General features: G+C 43.4%; 2 protein-coding genes across 7 annotated transcripts; both read right to left on the bottom strand.

Annotated features, from left to right (window-relative positions):
• Positions 1-5,724: 5,724 nt before the first annotated feature.
• Positions 5,725-11,140, bottom strand: LOC310797124 (caspase-8-like). 6 transcript variants are annotated; one of them, XM_083659429.1, is made up of 6 exons: positions 11,086-11,140; positions 8,975-9,446; positions 8,293-8,360; positions 7,766-7,868; positions 7,125-7,665; positions 5,725-6,914 (listed from the first exon to the last, which is right to left on the bottom strand). In XM_083659429.1, the coding sequence occupies exons 2-6, from the start codon at positions 9,351-9,353 to the stop codon at positions 6,749-6,751; spliced, it is 1,257 nt and encodes a 418-aa protein (XP_083515555.1). In that variant the 5' UTR covers positions 9,354-9,446; positions 11,086-11,140; the 3' UTR covers positions 5,725-6,748. The 6 variants fall into 6 exon arrangements, with proteins under 6 accessions (XP_083515555.1, XP_083515558.1, XP_083515559.1 ...); XM_083659432.1 differs by having other exon boundaries at positions 5,725-6,911; XM_083659433.1 differs by having other exon boundaries at positions 8,293-8,327.
• Positions 11,141-11,439: 299 nt separating this feature from the next.
• LOC310797130 (uncharacterized protein CXorf38-like) lies at positions 11,440-17,005 on the bottom strand (the record flags this gene model as incomplete). The annotated part of the gene is made up of 6 exons (XM_083659441.1): positions 11,440-12,888; positions 13,078-13,257; positions 13,503-13,652; positions 15,286-15,408; positions 16,296-16,439; positions 16,802-17,005. 6 exons carry the CDS (start codon positions 17,003-17,005, stop codon positions 12,724-12,726), a joined length of 966 nt encoding a protein of 321 aa, XP_083515567.1. The 3' UTR covers positions 11,440-12,723.
• Between the last annotated feature and the right edge of the window lie 505 nt (positions 17,006-17,510).

Genomic DNA, 17,510 nt, shown 5'->3' with positions numbered 1-17,510 from the left:
AGAAAGACCCTGATCTTGTGATAACTTTTAATTATCAACTTTAGCATAGGTGACAGGTTTTAACATTTCTGAATGACCTTTCTGACATGGCGGTGTCAGTCTACCATGGTGATCTAATCTGAAAATGACACTTTTATTAAAAATCTGATATTGGATGGATATGATGGATTTTGGATGTTGATATGATTGAGATATGGACATGATTTTATTCAGCAGCTTTTTTCCATGCAGACAGTTGAAACTCAAACTGAGTTGGATGGATGGATCATAGTTTTAAGTTATGGATTCCAAAAGGTATAACAACTTTTTACTCCCTTACAAAAGGAGATTTAAAAGGCTTTGAAACCTTGAGGAAAGAACACCTTCTTGAAAAATCTGATCTCTATAGGTATTTACAGGTATTAATGATTTAGCCCAACAAATTAAAATGAAAAATCTTGGTCTGCAAATTGGTGATATGAATTTGAATGTTTTGTTGTACGCAGATGATATAATTCTCCTAGCAGGGAATGAGAAAGAGCTGCAGATTATGTTAAATGTTGTTCATCTTTGGAGTAGGAAATGGAGATTATTAGTTAATAGAGAAAAAACTCAAATTGTACATTTCCGGAAATCAGGTACAAGGAGAAGCATTTTTGATTTTCATGTTGGAGCTATGTCATTGGCATATACCAGTTCATATAAATATCTGGGTTTTACTTTTGATGAATTTTCTACGTTTGAAGAGGGCGTCAGTGTGTTGGCCGACACTGCTGGTAGAGCCCTGGGTTCAGTAATAAGTAAAGTGAAAACTTGTAAAAATCTTGGTTATGCTACATTCTCAAAGCTTTATGATGCATGTGTGTCACCAGTTTTGTTTTATGCAGCTGGAGTTTGGGGAAGAAAGGAATTTTCTAAGGTGAATGCCATCCAAAATCGTGCAATCCGATGTTTTCTGGGCGTACATAAATTTACACCTGTGTTGGCTTTTCAAGGGGATATGGGTTGGGAGCCTTGTTTGATCAAACAAAAAGGTGAAATGTTGAGATTGTGGAACCGTCTATCTAATATGCCAGAGAGTAGAGTTGCAAAACAAGTGTTTAACTGGGATAAAGCACATAACTATCCATGGTGTAATGATATGAATGATGTGTTCAGGGAAGCTGACCAGCAATTTATTTTCAGAAACAGTTTACGTTGTAGTGTTCGCTATATTAAACATAGGCTATTTCTTGATTATAAAGAAAAATGGGCCAATGACATCTGGCTCAAACCAAAACTTAGAACATATGTTCAAATTAAAAATATGTTCACTCCAGAACCCTATGTTACTTTACCCCTGGATAGATCCAGAAGATCTTTATGTGCCCAGTTGAGAACGGGTACCCTCCCTTTGGCTATTGAGGTTGGCAGGTTCAATTCTATTGCTGAGGAGGAGAGACTTTGTACTGTATGTGAATTAGGTGTTGTGGAAGATGAATTTCATTTTGTGTTTCATTGTACGCTATATGAGGAACCAAGATTGTCTCTATTTCAGTTAATGCAAAATAAGAAACCGGAACTATTTTGGTCAGGAGATGATGCGAAGTTGGAATGGTTGTTCAGAGATGAAAGTCTTCAGTTTGGCCAGGTTTATTGGGAGGGCTTGGAAACTCAGAATGGAGAAGCTGTTCATCTGAATATATAATTCTGTCTTGTTTATGTTTGAGCGTTTTGTAGCTTGTTTGTTGATTTGTATTGTTGAACTTGAATGATTTGTGTCTTGTAAGCCCAGACGGGCTGGGCACCTTGAATATGGTGCATGACACAGAAATAAAAATCTATCTATCTATCTATCTATCTATCTATCTATCTATCTATCTATCTATCTATCTATCTATCTATCTATCTATACGGAATCATTTCAATCATGAGAGACTCGTAATACAATTTTAACAATCTTTATTGAATCAGAATAGACAGTTTGAGTATGGCGTATGACTCCATGATGTGACGCTCCTCTTGCTATGAGGGAGGGGCGTCAGTGCTGTATGGGATAGAAAATCCCCCCTAAGGGGATTTGTTTCCAACAGGAGTCATGAGATTGGTGGTGATCTGGGGAGGTGGTGGGATGAAGCTTTTTGCTCTGGAGATGCTGGATGAATGCGTGATGCTGACACAAGGTGAGTGATGACTGCACAAGTGTGATTTAAGCTGTGGTGATGGGGGCTTTATATAGTACCAGGAGAAGGGCATTTATGATGTCATAACTGATGTCATTTATGATGTCATAACTGATGTCATTTGGGAGAAGGGCATTTATGATGTCATAACTGATGTCATTTGGGCAACTGACGTCACACTGCAAAGGTGACGTCATAGAGAAGGTGACGTCGGAGATGGTGACGTCATTTAGTGACGTCATTTGGGCTGAGGGGTATGACAGCATGGGGTGCTCTATCAATGCCTTATTTGGTCTTCCATGATTGAAATTCAGTCTAAGACTACACTTCAACCATGAGAGACTCGTAATACAATTTTAACAATCTTTATTGAATCAGAATAGACAGTTTGAGTATGGCGTATGACTCCATGATGTGACGCTCCTCTTGCTATGAGGGAGGGGCGTCAGTGCTGTATGGGATAGAAAATCCCCCAAAGGAATTTAAAGTTATTTCAGGAACTGGGAGAGTGAAAACGGGGGTCATGGAGCTCGCCTGGGGTATGCTTTAGTCAGGTCATGGGCTGACGAGGGGAGAATTATGCATGCCGGGAGATGAGGGGCTGACCGGGGTTTTTGTAAGGCAAAGGCGGGGATGCAAGGGAGTGGACGTGGATAGCCCGGGCATGGGCGCATTCATGAGAAAAAGGAGAGTTTGATTACCACCAACGAAGTGCTTGTTGCCTCTTTTAGTCATGGAAGGAGGGATCTTTGGGCTGATAATATGGCGTCTTGCTCTGGTCGGATGTAGGATGCATAGGCTGATGAGGACCAGCGCAGCGCCCCAGTTGTTGAAGGGAGGCGGAGGACACCCCCTGCATGGCTGCTGATGTGGCTGCCCCGATCCTGAATGAGTGACTGGAATAGTTCTCTGCAGGGATGTTGCATTTCTAGAGTGTGGTCTTGAAGTGATGGATGAACCAGGATCTCGTCATGTGATGATGGGGAGAAATGAGGAAAAGGGGGGCCAAGGGACTAGTTGGGGGCCTGATTCTAATGTATTGAGTCATGGCCGAGAAGGGGCAGAAGGGAGATTGGATGCGAGCAATGATTATAGAGCAGGCTCCGCCTACTTTGGTATGATTCAGGGAGATGCTATAGTGGTCGGGGTAGAATTTTAAATCGGAGAGAGTTATGTCGCGTGAGGGGTTTAAACATGGCGGGGGATGTGAACTCGCTGATTCTGAGGAACCCATAAAAGGCCAGGGAAAATACGCACTCTAAGAGGATGTCTAAAAAGGTGGAGTGAATGCCTTGTCTGAGGCTGGTTAGCAAGTGCCGTAACATGGGGAGAGTAATGGGACGCCGGGAGTCGGGGGCAGACGGAAAAGCTTTTGAAATGCCTTTTAATAGTAGTTTTAACAACTGGATTTGAAAATAGACTGGGAAATGCCGGGTCGAGGCACCTGGCGTAAAATTGGATGCCTGCCACTAGGCTGCGAATGTAAGGAGGGCGGAGGAGGCGGACATCTACGCAGAAAGTAATGAAGGCACGTACTGTGGGAATTAGAACGGGGTGAACGGGCTGGTTGAAGGAGAGGCAGAACATGGCAAACATTCGCCAAGCCGCGTCATAAGCTTTGATAGTGGAACTGGCCAATCCTTGCCTAATATAGGACTGGGTCGAGTGGAGTAAATGGGTGAGATGGGGATTGCGCTCTATGAGAGCATGAGGGCAGAAAAGGAGGGGTGAGGTGTCGGAGTCGAGTCCGCTTCGGGGTAGAGTCTGCGGAACGCCTGGAAATTGAAATGGGAGAGGTGATCAGCGATTATGTTAATATGCCCGGGGATGTGCCTGGCGACCATGATAAAATTATGGGTGACGGAAAGCCAGGTTAGGCGCCTGACGAAAGGCATAATGGCCGGAGAAGATGATCGTCCCTTATTGATGATGGCGACTACTGCAGCATTATCGCTTTTGACTGCTATCCTTTTACGTGCCCAGAAGCGCCCCCATATGTGACGAGCAGCCACTATCGGGTATATTTCGTATAATGCGGAGGACTGATCCAAGCCGGCAAACTGCTGCGGCCAAGTGCCAGCGAACCAGTGGCCTTGGTAGACCCCCGGGCCTTTCTTGGAGGTGGACTTCTTGGTTCTTTTGCCGCGGCCACGGCCTCCGGAGTGCTACGCGGACTGAGATCCGGGCGAGACGACTTGGACCTCCGTGGCGCTGGCTCCTTTTGCGGCTGCGGCCCCTGGTGAGAGGAGCGTCCCTTGTGACGCCCGAAGATGAAGCCTGGGGATTGGAGATTTGCCCGGGGCTGGCCGGGGCGTTGATCGTGCTCTGGAGGAAGGCGTCCACGGCGGAGTTGACCCTCTGCTGCTCGTCTTCAGACTCAGACATGATGATGGACTGAATGAAGCTTTTTGCTCTGGAGATGCTGGATGAATGCGTGATGCTGACACAAGGTGAGTGATGACTGCACAAGTGTGATTTAAGCTGTGGTGATGGGGGCTTTATATAGTACCAGGAGAAGGGCATTTATGATGTCATAACTGATGTCATTTGGGAGAAGGGCATTTATGATGTCATAACTGATGTCATTTGGGCAACTGACGTCACACTGCAAAGGTGACGTCATAGAGAAGGTGACGTCGGAGATGGTGACGTCATTTAGTGACGTCATTTGGGCTGAGGGGTATGACAGCATGGGGTGCTCTATCAATGCCTTATTTGGTCTTCCATGATTGAAATTCAGTCTAAGACTACACTTTGAACATAACATTAAGAATAACACAGAGTTTAACAATCCCATACTAAAGATATTTATTGGTGCTTACCAAAATGATTCAAATAAAGGTAATCTCTAGATTCTATAGAGGGCTTTTGGCAAAAAAAATCTCACTCTACAGAATACATTAAAGAAAAATGGGAAATAGAAGGTGATCTTTCAATCTCAAGTGAAGATTGGCTTGATATTTATAAATCCCACTGGAAATGCACCAACTCTCATGTATGGCGAGAGTTTGGGTGGAAGTGTCTTGTTCGGTTCTTCAATACACCAAAACAGAAAGCACATATTGATGGGGCGGAAACTAAATATTGGAGATTGTCTGGGTTTCAAGGAGTCAACCACTGGCACATATTCTGGGAGTGTCCAGGGATAAAACCTTCCTGGATAGAGGCTAGAGCTCCATAAAGCATTAAAAAGTATATTTATCAGGGACTTCCCCTTGGAATTTCCCACATTATTCTTAGGAAACCATGCTGATTTTCAAACAAGAAGATCGGATGAATATTTATTTGCTATTCTGATACTCGCCGGTAAAAAAGTGCTTACATTGGCTACTCGCTGAAGCCCCCACAATACAAGAATGGTTGGATATAGTAAATGACATCTATGTACTGGAAAGGATCACTCTTTGTCTTCGTCTCCAGAAAAGCATCTTCATTAATCTATGGTCTAAATGGGTAAAATACATAGCAGAGAACACAATGTTGTGCTGATATAAACTCTGTTACATGCTGTTGTACTAAAAATAAAGAATAAAAAAAATCTGATATTGGCCTGTCACTCTTGTCCCATGTTGATATGATGGAGATATGATGGACATGGTTTTACTCAGCAGCTTCTTTCCATGCAGACATTGAAACTCAAACTGACTATTTGAGCCAGAGCTAAAATGATGTACACTCACCTACAATGAACATACTATTATGGAGTTTGAGCCAATAGGCCAAATTCAGAGAAATGTGTTTTAAAGTTGTTTAACAAATCAAATCAAACTCGAAGTTGAACAACACAGTCTAATACATTTTGGTGGAAAGGAAGAGTATTCTTGCACAGCAGCCAAACAGATGATAAAAATAGCTTAATCAAAAATGAGTTTATTCTTAGACAAAAATCCCCAACAATTAAAAAATTGATATTTATATATGAATGGATTTTGGATATAATTCCAAACATTGTCTTTGGGAAGGTTGGAGGCATGCATTTCTACAAAAGTGTAATTTGGAGCTAAATAGAATCCTGCAATCAACTTAGCCAACTTACATAAGAAACCACTATTATCTTGGTTAATTATTTATAAACATTATTTCTCGCCCCATACACGCTTAATTTGGAATACAGATACCACTAGATATAAACAATTAATCAATATTGTTTTAATAAAAAAAAATGTTTGTAGCTAAATTATCTAAGGAGAAGAGACAATACAGTTAAAATAAATTACAATTTCAGGAGAAATTAGGTATTTCATTTCAAAATTCACCTAGATGTTATATGTATAAAGGATAAGGAAGTGTAACAATAATTATTCATTGTGATATTATTGTGAAATTAATTGTGAAAATATTAATTGGAAGGCAGATTATGCCAAGACGTTGTTACACATAGAAAGTTTGATACAATAACAACAATAACAAATGAAGATGCACATCAACAGGTTCTCCTGAGTACTTTCAAAGGTTTAATACCTGTTAGTCTGGGTAGGGCAGCAGCACAGCAACAAACAAGTTTCGGCGTGTAGGCCTTCTTCAGTGTTGTTTTCCTGAGTACTTCACATCAATCCAGATATAAATCATACTATGTTTACATCATTTGTGGTGATTTAGCTTAAACTTCAACATGGTGAGTAGTACACAAGTTTCTTCCTCAAGGTGAACCTAACTTCAGACATCTGCTTCACTGGAACTTTGTAGCCAAAGCCGTCTGTCTGGCATTCGAAACCGCCTTTCTGGCTGACATCATTGTTCACCCGACAGAGAATGTTCAGGAGGTCATCACTGCTGAAACAAATACACCAAACACAATGTACAAGACATGTTACCACCACTATATAATTCAATGGATATAATTATGATCAAATACATTTTACAGTGCAGTGGTAATGATTAGGTCATCAACTCAAAATATTGTGGGCAAAGTAAGACTAACACTTGGATATTGAATATTTTGAGACTTGAATATTTCAAGCCAAATACGTTGATTTGCTTTACCTGGGACAGCGCTCCAGCTGGTCGCACAGGGACTGCATGAACCAGCTCCCAGTCCCATTCCGGTATGATTTATAACCCTCTACAGAGGAAATGGCAACCAGGAAGTCTGCATCCAGGGGAACCAGCTTTGCAACAGAACTTGCATCATCATCAGCCTCCAGGTCTACCCCCGGCTGTATCTCATGCCCCTGGCAGGCCTGGATGAAGAAGACTTTGGGCTTGCTGAGGAGGGCTTTGCAGTTTGCCCCATTGAAAGTCTTTGTTATTTCATGAATCGGGAGGAGCGCTCCATCGACCCCCTTGACACCACCTGTGTCTCCATGACTCATCATACAGCAGATGAAGGCGTCGCCATGCTGAGTAGGTGGCTGCTGAAGGTCGGTGAATGACTGGTGAATGCCAGACCACTCCTGAACGTTGAGCTGAGAGATGTCTGTCAGAGAAGCAAAGCTTTTCAGCACCTGATCCATCTGGTCCTTTTCTCGGTCTTTACACATCAGCACTCTGAAGCCCAGCCAGCTGAACACCTCTGCCAAACGTCCTGGAGGGAAGGAAAAAACAGACACACGACTCATTTAGCTTGAACCATCAACATCGCGGGGAAATAATGTAATGCTGTAAACATCGACTACATAACATACTAGCATCCTCGTTGGTTCCCTTTCTCGGGCCACTCTTGAAGTTCTCGTTGTTAATGATTACACAGAGGCCGACAGGTTTGCTGCTCAGCTGATAGTGCTCACTCTACAAACAGTGAAGACAGAAACTACAGTTTGATGCAAATCCATGATGGCACACCATGCTGTCAGTTCTAGGACTAGTAAGAATTTCTATAACCAGATGTGCAAAATGACTGCTCACAACTCCTCTATGAGCATAGCATTTTATTTAGTATTTTAAACATGTATTTCTTAAATATCTATTATGTTTTGACATAAGAATAGTGAGTGGAAGGAGGCCGGTCATTTACAATAATACATCATTCTAAATTTCACTTATCTTGAGTTATTACACTATTATAATACTGATATTCTATATTGATATTAATAAATACAGAGGAAGCATCCCCATAACGACCACCCATCTAATTCTTTGCAAGGAAAAAGCCAAAATGTGGAAATAAGCAATAACTAAGCATTGTTAGTGAGCTACTGTTTAAAGATGTTACCTCATTTCCTCCACCTTTGTCTTGGTCCAGGACATCTGGGCAAACCGGAGGAAACTGTGTGATGAAACCTTTAGATATCAACATAATGCACATGTGAGAACAAACACAATGATTATTGTAGCATAATTATCTTATATTATGTCATATTATGTTATGTTATCCTCTACTCTTTCCCACTGGCTCCGCCCTCTGGGGGCTCCGTCTTAGCATATCCAATCCATGCTCAGGAATTGCTCAGGCAATAGGACACCGCCGCCCTGTCTCTCTAGCCAATCTCTAGCCAGCCGACAAAATATGACAGTGTCCCCGACATAACAACATTCTCCAGGTAGGCAACACCCAAGAAAAGTGTTGACACTGTCGAGAGACGCTTTTTCTGTTGCTAAAGATGTCATTTCTGTCGAGAGTATTTCGAAAGTGTCGAAGCAGAAATTTGGTTTAAGACGGAGTCCCTAGAGGGCCCCACCAGTGGGAGACATCAGCTCCCTGGGGAGACATAAGCCCCCTGCGTTGCTGATTGACCGGCGTGATGTTGGTGCGTCCTGCTTTATACAGGGTGCAGGGCAGCATCATCGTATTGGCATGCACATTTTCAGTGTCAATCCCCAAGCATGGATTGGATAGGCAGAGCCCTCTGGCTCTGCCATTGGTCATATAACTCTGGTTATAAGACATAACCTACGTTTATTGGGGAATGGGCTGTCTGTTGTATCAGGAGCCTGATAACAAGCTGCATCAGTACTTGGGATGGGGTTAGATGGAGGAAGGGTGTAGCCCCACTGTATTTTCTTCAGATCAGGAAAAGCACTGATGATGTCCTCGTCAGTTTGCAGAAGATGGAGGAAGGCTTGGCAGGTGTCCTCTCCTCTTCCCATGATCTTATCCAGAAGTTTGCTGATGTACCCCCCCACATTTTCATTAGTGATTTGTTTCAGGTTGTCATAGTCAGATGGAGTTATCAATTTATTCTCATCAACTTTGGTAAGGATGAGTTGGTAGTCTGCACGCAGAATCTTCTGAAGTGTTATCCTTTTACTTCTCACTGCAGCTTTGGCATCCATGCTGGATCTGAGATAGATAGATAGATAGATATATAGATAGATAGATAGATAGATAGATAGATAGATACCGTAGAATCTACGGTATCTATCTATCTACGGCGTAGATAGATAGATAGATAGATAGATAGACAGACAGACAGACAGACAGACAGACAGACAGACAGACAGACAAGGAAAAGGGGATGAGAGATGGAGAAAAAAGAGTCAGACTGTAAAAAAAACAAGGTGCAGTAGGAGAAGAGCTGTCCATACCTGTTTTGGGTGGTGTTTGGGGATGGGGGCAGGGGCTGTCGGGGGGGAAGGGGGGGGGGGGACACTGTGGTCTAAAAGGTTTGCACTTGTTCAGGAGCACCCTGCTCACACTCACACACACATTCACACCTGGAAGCTGACCAGTACAACCACATCTGATCTGCTGGCCACTGACTGAGCAGCATGGAGCTCAGTGGTGGTAATGAGGGAGGGGCAAGTGCTGCTTTTTCACTTTCCCCACCCAGATTGATCCTGTCGTTTAGTTCAAATGTCAAAATTGTGAACAATGAATGTGAACTATTTCATTTTAAGCTGTATGAACACTTGAGCTAGCTCTTATGTGAACGTGCACAAAGTGGACAGAGGTCTGGGTCCGGCATAATAATAATAATAATAATAATAATAATAATAATAATAATAATAAAGGTAATAATAATAATAATAATAATAATAATAATAATAATAATAATACCTTTATTTATATAGCGCTTTTCAAAACAAGTTACAAAGCACTTTACATACAGATTAAAAAGGGCAAAAGGCAGACAATACATAAAATTACATACAATTAAAAGACACTAGGTAGACATAAAATATACATATAAAAGTGTAACAATAAAAAACAAGGAGAATAAAACAATAAAATCACAATAAGATCAATAAAAAGCAAGTCTAAAATAGTGAGTTTTTAGACGTGACTTAAAAGAAGACAATGTGGTCGCTTCCCTGATCTCCTCTGGGAGGTCATTCCATAACCGAGGAGACTGAACAGAGAAGACAAGGTCACCTTTAGTTATAAGTTTGGATGGAGGAATAGCCAGGAGTTCTTTCCCTTGCAACAAGATCTGGCAAATGTCAACAACTGACTATACAAGCTGCCTGGGGCCAGCGTTTGGTGTGGTCTCTGACTGGGGGAGGGGAGTGTGTTCCAGTTGTTCCAGTCTAAATTTTATTTAAGCAAAGATGGACCACAGCACCTGAATCAAGACACAGAGACACTACATTGAGAGGAGCCACTAATCAACCGAATGGCTTTATGTTTTATTTTTTCACTGGTTCTTTATTGGTTGGGCACCTTTCTCCATCATAGGGCAATAGCCCCACATTGTTTATTTTCTTTGTTTGTTCATTTAGCTTGTTTTAATTTATGCAAACTATAGGCCTACAGTGAGTTTACTCCATCCCATCGCCTGCATGGCCTTTTATTGAAACGGCCTTGATGTCACCTATTGAATGGAGACAAGTCTTTTAAAGGCTATTTCATGCATTGTATCTATTTTGGTAGATCAGCAGTCAGGGCTCGAGTTATTCGAGTCTTGTAGGCTTTTGAGTAGGCCTATCTGGTCACAGCAAGCCTAGACGTCTACAATAGCCTACCAAATGGCAACATGCACGGGTAGATAAGAAAAAAGATGCACATCCACCGGACTCCTTAGTGTGCTGGATCACAAAACACATAATGAATGAAACCTGATCTTACCACAGTCACAAAACTTTCCCTCCGGATTGTGTCACTCGTGCAGTTGAATAGCCTAGTTTCCGTAAACAGTAGGAAGTTGCTTTCGATTTCAACAAACCTATGGAAGAAAGTTAACTCCTACTATAGAGCCTACCGTAGAACTGAGCGATGCAGCGGTCATTTCATTTTTTAGTGCCGCACGCCACCTAGTGGAAGAGAAATAACCCTGCATAATAAAACACGGTATAAACTGCATCCCAAGGATCTTGAGTGACACCTCTGACATTTTCTCATTGGATAATTTTTTATTCACATTTTCATATAAATAATGTAGTCACACAAATACATTTGCCAGATGTACTTTGTAGTAAATCTCCCCCGCTTAAACGCTGGGTAATGGCAATATCCCACTGACCCCTATAAAATAAAACGAGAAATATTTTTTGTGGGAGGAATGGATGGTTGAGATACTGGACATCAGATAATTTGTGCCTTTGCATCTCTACTGATAGCCCCAGTTCACCCACTTCTTAAAGTGTGCATAGTGTCTAGATCACTGGTTCCCAAACAGTCCGCAGGGTTTGCTCCTGGTGGTCCGCCAGAGAATTTTTGTTTTCATTTTACAGACAACAGTTTTTACATATAGGCTAGGCTACACATTAACGCTGAGGGGGGTAGGCTTGGGCCGATTTGAGCAAATATTGCAATATTTAGGAAATATCACGATTTTGAAGATCTAATTTCAGAGGTTGTAGCAGGCTCAGGTTTAAAACCAGTGACGTTTCTGGCATCATATGAAACTAGAAGACCTAAGGCAGGGGTGTCCAAACTTTTTTGAATGGGGGCCAGATTAGATGATGTGAAACTACCGGGGGGGCAGTCATTTTTCGCATCATATAAAAAAAAAATCACATACAATACAATTGTACTCAAAGGATTTTATTTACCATCTGAAAACATTAGTTCTGCCTGTGTTGTTCCTACTTGGTTCTTGTCTACAAACTGTATGATAGTGCTGTCATCGTTAGATGAACGGAAAAATGCAAATTGAACTTGCTTGATTAACCAATACTGTGTGGACGGCCACATAAAGTATGTTTTGAGAGACAAGCCGAGGGCCGCTTAAAATCGGTCCACGGGCCGCAATTGTCCCCCGGGCCGGACTTTGGACATGCCTGACCTGAGGCATCGATTCCAATCCTGATGTCATGCTAGCTTGTCAGCAAGGTGGCTAAATAATGCTCCAAAGGTAGGCAACATTTTGGCGAGGGATTTTTTTTTTCTCAAAGGGTCCTCTTTTTCACAGCCTATGTTGGCAGGTGTGTGTGTGTGTGTGTGTGTGTGTGTGTGTGTGTGTGTGTGTGTGTGTGTGTGTGTGTGTGTGTGTGTGTGTGTGTGTGTGTGTGTGTGTGTGTGTGTGTGTGTGTGGCTGGTGAAGCTGTATCTGCAGTGGAAGTAACCTTGCAAGCCAGCTGGAAGATCTTTTGATGAGATCATGCAATACCGCCCCTATCTGGCAGCGTCAGGTTACAGTGGAAGTGGTCCCTGGGAAATTTTGTTTGGTACATAGTGGTACTTGGTCTGAAAAGTTTGGGAACCCCTGGTCCAGATGGTTGTTAAAGGGACAACAGTGTCCAGAGGCTTAGGGATACACTTCTGTCAAACAGTTCTCTCCTCCTCCATCCTCTTTTCAACCATTTCCTCCTCTTCTCCTTGTCCTCTGGCCTTCAGTGAGCTGATGGCCTGGAGCTCTGCGGAGAAAAGCTCGGCCAGATCTCTGTTGGCCTGCAGGAAATCACCCAGCCTCGTCACCTGCTCCATGTCCTGAGAGAGAGAGAGAGAGAGAGAGAGGGGAGGGGGAGAGAGAGAGAGAGGGGAGGGGGAGAGAGGGAGAGAGAGAGAGGAGGGGGGAGATGGATGGAGAGAGAATGGGAAGGAGAGAGAGATCTAGTAAGTATAAGTCCTGTAATACAGTTATTTTACTCTCTGTGCGTGCGTGTGTGTTCTTCGCACCTGTGTCTCCGCATCGTGCAGCAGGTCCTCCAGTCGCTCTCGTAGCACCTCAGCTTCCCATTGGCTGATTGAGTCGGCGCTGGCCTCCCATTGGCTGGCAGAGTCACTATCTATCACATCCAGGTCAGCAGCATACACTTGGAAACCAGACACACATATTGACCAATCGATTCTCAGCATCTGGACACGACACACACACACACACACACACACACACACACACACACACACACACACACACACACACACACACACACACACACACACACACAGTATTAAGTTAAACAAAACATAGGATGTTGACTGTTTCTTAAGGTTAGCATCAAATCTTCTTTTGAACTTAAACCTCTGTAACAGTGTTTTGGCGAATTTCAACTGTACAGTATATACACGTACACACACAAATACACACACACTCACCTCACCTCTTCTATTTGTTGCTCAAGCGTTCCCCCCTCTGGTATGTGGCTGAACTGCCGCACCAGGTTCTTCAGGCTGCTCTCAAAGCGTCTCATCCACTCATCACTCACACTGAACTCACAAGAATGCATCAACTCATTCCTGCATCGGATCACCTAGGACCACGCACGCACGCACGCAGGCACGCGCGCGCACACACACACACACACACACACACACACGCACACACACACACACACACACACACACACACACACACACACACACACACACACACACACACACAATTATTTGAAAACATTATTTACAATAACAGCTGTCACATTGTCAGTGTTTGTATCAACAGTCCAGTCCAATTAATTAGTAAAAGAAATAAGGTAACAATAAAGACGTGGTCTCCTCTCTGGACCAATCAGTAACAAAAACGTCACATTGTTTTCACCTATAATAATTAACATAGTGGAACTGTGTCCTGAGTCGGACACTATAGCCCTGAGTCGGAGGCATACACACCATCCAGGCTAACACATTTTCAGTCTTTTTCTGGGGCTTTTCATTTCAGCATACACCAGCTAATGTTGTGGAATTACTTTAGACATGTCTAACAATCGACACGTCAAATTTCATATGAATACATGGACATCTAAATGTCCAAATAGTTTAGGAAAGTGACTTTGATGAGAGAAAGCCGTGGGACGAGCTTGGGCGTCGTTCGACAATCGATTGCTAATGCCTTAACTGTATTGTTCATGTTAGCATGGAGCCAGGGTGTCTCTGACTCTGGGCTAGCCTAGAACAATATTAAATTACCGGCGACATTTTAAGTGAATGATTAAAATTATATACTGCTAGAAAGGTAAGAAGTTATCCTTGACTTTTACATCATTAAAGGGGTAGTTTGGATTTTTTTGATGTGGGGTTGACATGCAGTAGAATGCAGCTGGCACGGTCAGAACAGGCTGTCTGCTGAGTGTGATCAGGCTGTCTGCTGAGTGTGAACAGGCTGTCTGCAGAGTGTGATCAGGCTGTCTGCTGAGTGTGAACAGGCTGTCTGCAGAGTGTGATCAGGCTGTCTGCTGAGTGTGAACAGGCTGTCTGCTGAGTGTGAACAGGGTCATGAGCAAAAAACAGCAAGGGAAAAAAGAGCATCCATAATCGTAACGTAATCCAAGTCTCAAGCCCTGAGATGCCAAGTTGACTTAAAAAGATGTTATTTAAGGTGTGCCCCGGTGGCTCACCTGGTAGAGCGTGTACCATTAAGGCTTAGTGCTTCACACAGCCGACCTGGGTTCGAATCTGACACGTGGCCCTTTTACTGTTCTATCCAATAAACGTGAAAATGCTTCCTCGAGCACCTGGCTACAGTGCAGATTTCAGCTAAAAACAGGGTGTAAATGATCAAGTCAACTTGGCATCTCGGGGCTTGTGGAGACTTGGATTACGCCAGGTGAGCAGTATGGAAGCATTTTTCTTTAAATGTTTTTGGCTCGTGACCCTGTTCACACTCAGCAGACAGCTCTACTTGCCTGACGCGGCTGGTCTCCATTTCTCCAAACTGGGACCGCGCCGGCTGCATTCTACTGCATGTATCACACTGACTGTCTGCAAGCACCTCACATCGAAAAATCCAAACTATCCCTTTAAACTGGTTGTAACCATTACATGGTCATAACCGTAGTTGTCCGACTTGGGATAATAGCAGCAAAAGCGTCAAAAGACACAGTTACAGTAATAATGTGGTGTGGTGTGGTGTGTGTGTGTGTGTGTGTGTGTGTGTCTATGTGTTACCTCTCTAACCGGTCTGGTGTCTATGGAGCAGAAATGATCGCAGTAGTTGATGAGGTTGAGGAGAGCATAGGCATCACACTTATCTGCCCCCTTCACTTTCACCAGGCCCCGAGGCATATATGCCTAGAGAGAGAGAGAGAGAGAGAGAGAGAGAGACACACACACACACACACACACACACACACACACACACACACACACACACACACAGAGCATTATCACTAGAATCTACTTCGTTCAGACTGCTTGAATGTAATCTTAAAATAATTTATTTTCTCTAAACTAGTCGGTAATTCTGCCAATGAGGTGAGATGGTTCCATTTGTTTAAACTTGTTCCTGAAATAAAACAATGCAGTTAAAGGCAAATCACTCCACTAGTATCAAGGCAATTGACCCGGGATTCATTCACTCTCCGGTCGGGTCTATACTTCCTTGATATGATGTATTTCCTGTTGAAACAGGATGTCGGGGCGGGACATGCAGTAACCAATGGAATACGAGTCAGGGAGAGAAAGGCAGTTTTATTTGATGTGAGGGGTGCAGATTGTAAAAAAAACAAAAACAAAAACGTTTGGAAATGTTGTTGCTGGTGCTGTAGTGCAGCATGAGGTCACCGTGAAAGATTCACTGCTTTGGGACTGAGTTGCAATTTTCAAATGCTTCCACCTACCCGTCTGTACTTCAAACTGGGAAAACTTGGCCAAAGCGGAAAGGTAAACTCAAGGAAAATAAGGAGGGATGATGGGGGATGTCCTGCCTAAAAGCGGGACATCCACTCGTATTTCTCCAATCACCTGCATCGGTTCGAACTTCCTCCAGTCTGAAGCATTTTTTCCAAGCTCTGTGGGCGTGAAGTACAGACTGTATATGATGCATTCGCAGAATGTAGAAGAGACAGGCTGGCTTGAGACTCCTGCTTTCCAGGAAGTAAAACTAAAAGTTAATTTCATGGGGACTTTGAATAAGGGACTGGAGGGTACAGGTTAGAGCAGTGTGTAGATATGCCTACCTTGGCCAGTTCCCAGTGGTCGTGTGTCCAGGAGGGGGGGCAACAGTTGTCCCAATTCACTGTGGCATCAGGCTGTCTGTGGTGTCTCAGGATCACTTTCGCCCACTCTGAACACACTGTACATAGCCCAAACGGGGCCCCAGACTGGACACACACACACACACACACACACACACACACACACACACACACACACACACACACACACACACACACACACACACACACACACACACACACACACACACATATCATATCACTGCAAGTCCCTACCATTAAGAAGGCTATAAGATCACCATACATTTGATTCAGTACTAAGTAGGCTTCCAAATATACATAAGGCTACGTGCTATTACTACAGGATTAATAAAGTGATTTTTCACTGTTGCTAGATATTAAGGGGGAAATGTGTATGTGTGTATTCATATAGAAGGAGGCAATCATGCAATGAAATGCTTTGGATGGAGTTGACTTCATTGGTTATTAATAGCAAAAAGGAAATGGACCTTATTCCCTCTGGGCCTGCAGGAAGTCCTACACTGTCTCCGCAGAAGAGGGTTTTGATTGAGCACGTCGCCATGGAAAGATCTCATCTGGTTGGTAATAAACGGATGCAGCCTCTGCTGCATTATGAGGAGGCACCGTCCTGCCTTCAGCCAGTTTTTATAGCCGCTTTCATTCAGTCGGTCCCTCAGCTCCTCCAGAACCATCTCGACTCGACTTACAACAACAAGGCGACGGGACAAGTCAGGCCGACTCCAGAATGCTCGGAGTTTCCGCCTGTAGTCTTCAGTTGGCTCCACCCAGTCAAACAAAGGCAGATCCTCTCGTCTAATGTGCAGCAGTGACCACAAGATGGCGCCATCCGCATTGGAAACGCAGAGAAGGGCCTCTACCTGGTGCTAGAGTCAGGAGGAGGTGGGTCACTCTTATTCTTAATATGGATTCAGTAGATTCAATGGGCTGTAAGAATTTATTTTATGCAACTAAATGTGTAAATGTGTATTGCGGTCCCTATGGCAGTTTTCTTCTTTTGGCCAGGAAATCTTTGGCTGAGAGCATTGCTGAGAGCTGTCTTCTTACCTGTCTGTCGTCCATATCTGTCCCTGTCTGTCTGTCTGTGGGTATGGCACATTGTATGGCAAGGGCTGGGGCCTCTATTCCGTAACTCAAAAAGTTCCTCTGTAGCCAGTGCCGTTCTACCACCCCAGCACC

The sequence above is a fragment of the Poromitra crassiceps genome, assembly GCF_964638095.1.
Source record: "Poromitra crassiceps genome assembly, chromosome: 23".
In the NCBI taxonomy this organism is placed as follows: domain Eukaryota; kingdom Metazoa; phylum Chordata; class Actinopteri; order Beryciformes; family Melamphaidae; genus Poromitra; species Poromitra crassiceps.
The sequence above is the reverse complement of the archived record's forward strand: the minus strand, read 5'-3'. Positions and strand labels throughout refer to the sequence as shown.

What these genes read in the sequence shown, in the direction of transcription:
- LOC310797124 (XM_083659429.1), bottom strand. Translation starts at nt 9,353, where the DNA reads ATGGATGCCAAAGCTGCAGTGAGAAGTAAAAGGATAACACTTCAGAAG. An exon ending in CAGCCCATTCCCCAATAAAC is followed by an intron (nt 8,361 to 8,974) that starts GTAGGTTATGTC and finishes TGATATCTAAAG; the next exon opens with GTTTCATCACACAGTTTCCT. An exon ending in CAGCTGGAGCGCTGTCCCAG is followed by an intron (nt 6,915 to 7,124) that starts GTAAAGCAAATC and finishes TATTTGTTTCAG; the next exon opens with CAGTGATGACCTCCTGAACA.